The sequence below is a fragment of the Sinocyclocheilus rhinocerous genome, unplaced genomic scaffold (genome assembly GCF_001515625.1).
Source record: "Sinocyclocheilus rhinocerous isolate Xijiao unplaced genomic scaffold, SAMN03320098_v1.1 scaffold2138, whole genome shotgun sequence".
In the NCBI taxonomy this organism is placed as follows: domain Eukaryota; kingdom Metazoa; phylum Chordata; class Actinopteri; order Cypriniformes; family Cyprinidae; genus Sinocyclocheilus; species Sinocyclocheilus rhinocerous.
This window is the reverse complement of record NW_015656024.1, coordinates 80,101-86,116: the sequence shown is the minus strand read 5'-3', so window position 1 is coordinate 86,116 and position 6,016 is coordinate 80,101. Positions and strand designations below refer to the sequence as shown.

Genomic DNA, 6,016 nt, shown 5'->3' with positions numbered 1-6,016 from the left:
TTGCCCCCAAGAAGATCTTTTTAATGAATTAGATTGATACCATTCTCGATACCAGTCTGAATCTTTTTTTTTTTTCTCGAAATAAGCAAGTTTAAGTAAAAATGGATCATATTGGTTAGAATAGAAATGCCTGTTTGTCCACAAATTGGATGGATCCAGATCTCGAGTGAATGAAGGTTTACATTTCAATTGGTTTCTCAAACCAAGCTATCAAATGGACTGATCAAAAACACATAGAATGTAGTGTATGTGTTGTATGGACAACTGTTATGATGTGTTTGTGTCCTTTTGTGGAGCTTGAAAGCTCCAGTCCACATTGCTTGTCAGTGCAATCAGTTATTGGAAAGAGCAGCCAGTACATTTCTCAAAATTTCTCCTTTTGTGTTCTACTGAAGAAAATAGTCACAAAAAAAAATAGTCAGCTATTCCTTGAATCCAATCTTACACAACTGTTTTTAGGATTCAGTGAGTAGTGCACGCAGTTTCGTCTCCTCATATTTGTTTTGGAGTAACTCGACTTAATTGCTTCACGTTTAGCCAAGCGGAGGAGGAAATGTCAGCTTTTCCCTAGAGGTCTTTTAGACCAGAGGCATGATGGGTGAACCTACAACTAGAGGCTTTTACACTGGCATTGAGCCCCTCAAGCCGTCCCGTTTGCCATCATGCCAAGAACTCCAGGCTATAAATTCTTGTGCCTTATCTGTTAATATCAACCATGATGCCAGTCGTCATCAGGGGCTTTTGTTTCTGCATACAAGTAAACCAGAAAATAGAGAAAATATTGAAAAATAAGCATTAGATATTGCATATTTGTTGCTGCTGACACCCTTCCACCAGTAAACGACTGCATGGCATGAACATGCTCGTTGAATCCCAGTACACTTACGGAGTAATGTTGCCTTGATGGAAATATTTATATAAAAAAAAAAATCATAATTTAATTCAGCCCACTTAGAATGGAGGGGGGCGGAATGTTTTTGCTTTTTTTTGTTGCAGATGTTGAAATATTTATGTGAAATATCACTCCCCTGGTGGTGACTGAATTCTGCGTTTGTTTTTTAGATGTTAGTGAAATTAACTCTCTACTGTTTAACTTTTTGCTTTGTGTTTGGGTAGTTGATAACATTCAGTGACCGACGTGTGATATGTAGTTTATCTTCAAATTTACAGAAACTACAGGGAATATTTCTGCTTTTGTACTTGTACTGAATTTAGCAGATTCTCTTATCCAAAGTGACTTGGATTCAGGCTATATGTATTAACCCACAACATTAACATAATTAAATTACAGGACTATCTACAGTACAATATAGAAAAAAATGTAAACATATACAATTCCATTTAAAAAACTGGGGTCAGTAATATTAAAAAATATTAAGTAGCACGGCTGTTTTCATTATTGATGCTTCTTCAGCTTCGGATCAGCATATTAGAATGATTTCTGGAGGATCATGTGACACTAAAGACTGGAGTAATGCTGAAAATGTAACTTTGCATCACAGGGATAAATTACATGTTTAAATAGATTACAATAGAAAACAGTTATCTTAAAATGTTTAAATGTAAATTATTTTACAATATTAAGAGACTTTTTTCAAAAAGAAAAAAATCTTACTGACCCCAGACTTTATACAGTATATATACATTTTCTTGTCACATGTTGCACTAGAGAAGCTATGTATTATTTTGTTCCTGATGATAACCATGACTTTTAACAGGACTGAAAAAGCGTACCCGAAAGGCCTTCGGGATACGGAAGAAAGAAAAGGACAGTGACTCCACGTGAGTAAGAGCAGTCCGTGTTGTGACCGTGGACATCAGCTCTTCACAGATCTCTATAGAATTTTTTGATTTGCTCACTGGTGCATGTGTAGAAATGGCTGCCTTGGCACAGCCTAGTTTATTGTGATTTGAGTGAACACACACACACACACACACACACACACACACACAAACATCACGATGGCACATGTAAAATAAGGGTTTTCTGTGGGCCAGATTTACACGTGTGGTCCAGTGCACAAAATAAATCTGCCATCAGGATGCTTGTGTGCCTTTGCTCTGTGGTCCACAGTCCCACCCTCATGATCTTATAGGTCACTTCATGCCATGATTGATTTCCTCTCATTTAAAGGGATAGATCACCCAAAAATTTACATTTTGTCATCATTTATTCATCCTGGTGTAGTTCCAAACCTGTGTGATTTTTATTATTATTTTTTTTTCCCTGGAGAAATCGAGGACATTTTGAAGAATAGACTGGTCACCGTTCAAAAGTTTGGGGTCAGTAATGTAAAATAATAATAATAATAATTTTCAAATAAAAAATATATATATTTCAAATAACTGCTGTTCTATTCATCACAGAATGCTGAAAAATTATGTATCACAGTTCCACAAAAATATTAATCAGTTTTCTACATTGATAATAATAATAAATGTTTCTTGAGCATCAAATCAGCATATAAGAATGATTTCTGAAAAATCATGTGACACTGAAGACTGGAGTAATGATGCTGAAAATTCAGCTTTCCATCACAGGAATACATTACATTTTATAATGTTTTCAACAACAAAAAAAGTTCTTTAAAACTAATAATTTGTCATAATGTTGCTGTTTTTACTGTATTTACTGTATTCAAATAAATGTAGACTTGATGAGCAAAAGTGACTTCTTTGCCCCCAAGAAGATCTTTTTAATGAATTAGATTGATACCATTCTCGATACCAGTCTGAATCTTTTTTTTTTTTCTCGAAATAAGCAAGTTTAAGTAAAAATGGATCATATTGGTTAGAATAGAAATGCCTGTTTGTCCACAAATTGGATGGATCCAGATCGCGAGTGAATGAAGGTTTACATTTCAATTGGTTTCTCAAACCAAGCTATCAAATGGACTGATCAAAAACACATAGAATGTAGTGTATGTGTTGTATGGACAACTGTTATGATGTGTTTGTGTCCTTTTGTGGAGCTTGAAAGCTCCAGTCCACATTGCTTGTCAGTGCAATCAGTTATTGGAAAGAGCAGCCAGTACATTTCTCAAAATTTCTCCTTTTGTGTTCTACTGAAGAAAATAGTCACAAAAAAAAATAGTCAGCTATTCCTTGAATCCAATCTTACACAACTGTTTTTAGGATTCAGTGAGTAGTGCACGCAGTTTCGTCTCCTCATATTTGTTTTGGAGTAACTCGACTTAATTGCTTCACGTTTAGCCAAGCGGAGGAGGAAATGTCAGCTTTTCCCTAGAGGTCTTTTAGACCAGAGGCATGATGGGTGAACCTACAACTAGAGGCTTTTACACTGGCATTGAGCCCCTCAAGCCGTCCCGTTTGCCATCATGCCAAGAACTCCAGGCTATAAATTCTTGTGCCTTATCTGTTAATATCAACCATGATGCCAGTCGTCATCAGGGGCTTTTGTTTCTGCATACAAGTAAACCAGAAAATAGAGAAAATATTGAAAAATAAGCATTAGATATTGCATATTTGTTGCTGCTGACACCCTTCCACCAGTAAACGACTGCATGGCATGAACATGCTCGTTGAATCCCAGTACACTTACGGAGTAATGTTGCCTTGATGGAAATATTTATATAAAAAAAAAAATCATAATTTAATTCAGCCCACTTAGAATGGAGGGGGGCGGAATGTTTTTGCTTTTTTTTGTTGCAGATGTTGAAATATTTATGTGAAATATCACTCCCCTGGTGGTGACTGAATTCTGCGTTTGTTTTTTAGATGTTAGTGAAATTAACTCTCTACTGTTTAACTTTTTGCTTTGTGTTTGGGTAGTTGATAACATTCAGTGACCGACGTGTGATATGTAGTTTATCTTCAAATTTACAGAAACTACAGGGAATATTTCTGCTTTTGTACTTGTACTGAATTTAGCAGATTCTCTTATCCAAAGTGACTTGGATTCAGGCTATATGTATTAACCCACAACATTAACATAATTAAATTACAGGACTATCTACAGTACAATATAGAAAAAAATGTAAACATATACAATTCCATTTAAAAAACTGGGGTCAGTAATATTAAAAAATATTAAGTAGCACGGCTGTTTTCATTATTGATGCTTCTTCAGCTTCGGATCAGCATATTAGAATGATTTCTGGAGGATCATGTGACACTAAAGACTGGAGTAATGCTGAAAATGTAACTTTGCATCACAGGGATAAATTACATGTTTAAATAGATTACAATAGAAAACAGTTATCTTAAAATGTTTAAATGTAAATTATTTTACAATATTAAGAGACTTTTTTCAAAAAGAAAAAAATCTTACTGACCCCAGACTTTATACAGTATATATACATTTTCTTGTCACATGTTGCACTAGAGAAGCTATGTATTATTTTGTTCCTGATGATAACCATGACTTTTAACAGGACTGAAAAAGCGTACCCGAAAGGCCTTCGGGATACGGAAGAAAGAAAAGGACAGTGACTCCACGTGAGTAAGAGCAGTCCGTGTTGTGACCGTGGACATCAGCTCTTCACAGATCTCTATAGAATTTTTTGATTTGCTCACTGGTGCATGTGTAGAAATGGCTGCCTTGGCACAGCCTAGTTTATTGTGATTTGAGTGAATTGTGCTTTCTATAATGATGCATTGCTAAGACTTGACTCAGTGTCATTTAGTCAAATGTGCAGCAGTAGAAGAGCCAGTCTTTTACTATTGGCATAAAGTCTGGCCCACTTTGCAGCTTATTTTGACCAAGAACCACCCACTTAGACAGGAAAAGACAATAGAGCGACCAACTGTTTGTTGTGTTTTCATGTTGTTTACCGCAGTGGTTCTTAACCTTTTTGACTCCTGGGCCCCTATTGTCCACAACAATATCAAAAGGCCCCATGACTTTTCTAGTTTTACATGATTTACTGGATAAGAAACATTTTTAGTCACAATTTCTATGATAAAATATTTTAGAGTTAGGCATATCCCCCCCCCAAAAAAAGGCATATTCATTATAATTCTGCCCTAATAAGTTCATTAATTTACATGACATTTCCAGAGTTAGAAATTATATATATTTTTTTTTAAATGACGAAGCTGATAGCATGAATAGTAAACTTTGTGTAGGTTCACATAATCACATTATGTTATCTTTATGCCCATTAATTTGGTAAATTTGAAGTATACTGTGTACACTTATTGTTTATACTTATCATTCGGTCATATATCTAAAATCTGAACATTTGATTTCATATTTTTCAGTGGATCCCCAGACAAAGACAAATCTGTGAGTACAGCATAATTAATAACAATGAAGACTAATATACATTAGGCATTGTTGTGAAATAATATATCATTGGGGTTTTTTTCTTACAATGTCTCGTCCCGCATGTTTAATTCCCAGAAAAAAGCCAATGGTGCACCTAATGGTTTCTACGGTGAGATCGACTGGGATCGATATGTAAGTAAATCTCTCCGAATGCTGATTATTCATACTGTCTTTATAGTTCCTGTGAATCTAATGCCTCATCTGTTTGTCTGTTTAATAACAGAACTCTCCTGATGTGGATGATGAGGGTTACAGCGTTATGCCTGGAGAACAAGGGGGAGATATCCTTCCAGTCTTTGTTTGCTTATTGACCTGTACTGTTGCTCATCTTTTCTGATTAGTTTAAAGGTTTAAAGTTTAAAGGGGTCATATGATGCTGCTAAAAAGAACATTATTTGGTGTATTTGGTGTAATGAAATGTGTTTATGCGGTTTAAGGTTCAAAACACATTATTTTCCACATACTGTACATTATTGTTTCTCCTCTATGCCCCGCCTTTCTGAAACGCGTCGATTTTTACAAAGCTCATCGGTCTGAAAAAGCTAGGTGTGCTGTGATTGGCCAGCTATCCAGTGCGTTGTGATTGGCCGAATACCTCAAGCGTGAGACGGAAATGTTACGCCCCACACATACTGTTGATGCCGTGTCCGGCCGGAGCAACGACACAAAAACATGAAAACCCATTACAAACGAGGCATTTGTTGCAACCAGTGGGGACATAATTAC

The 6,016-nt window shown here is 35.8% G+C and overlaps 1 protein-coding gene across 1 annotated transcript in view; it reads left to right on the top strand.

Annotated features, from left to right (window-relative positions):
• Positions 1-4,390: 4,390 nt before the first annotated feature.
• Positions 4,391-6,016, top strand: part of LOC107719259 (SH3-containing GRB2-like protein 3-interacting protein 1) — a gene marked incomplete at its 5' end in the record, with an annotated part of 21,675 nt that continues 20,049 nt past the window's right edge. The window contains 4 exons of the mRNA XM_016526640.1: positions 4,391-4,458; positions 5,224-5,248; positions 5,366-5,422; positions 5,514-5,571. Coding sequence (XP_016382126.1) covers positions 4,391-4,458; positions 5,224-5,248; positions 5,366-5,422; positions 5,514-5,571 — 208 coding nt within the window. The remainder of the gene's footprint in view (positions 4,459-5,223; positions 5,249-5,365; positions 5,423-5,513; positions 5,572-6,016) is intronic.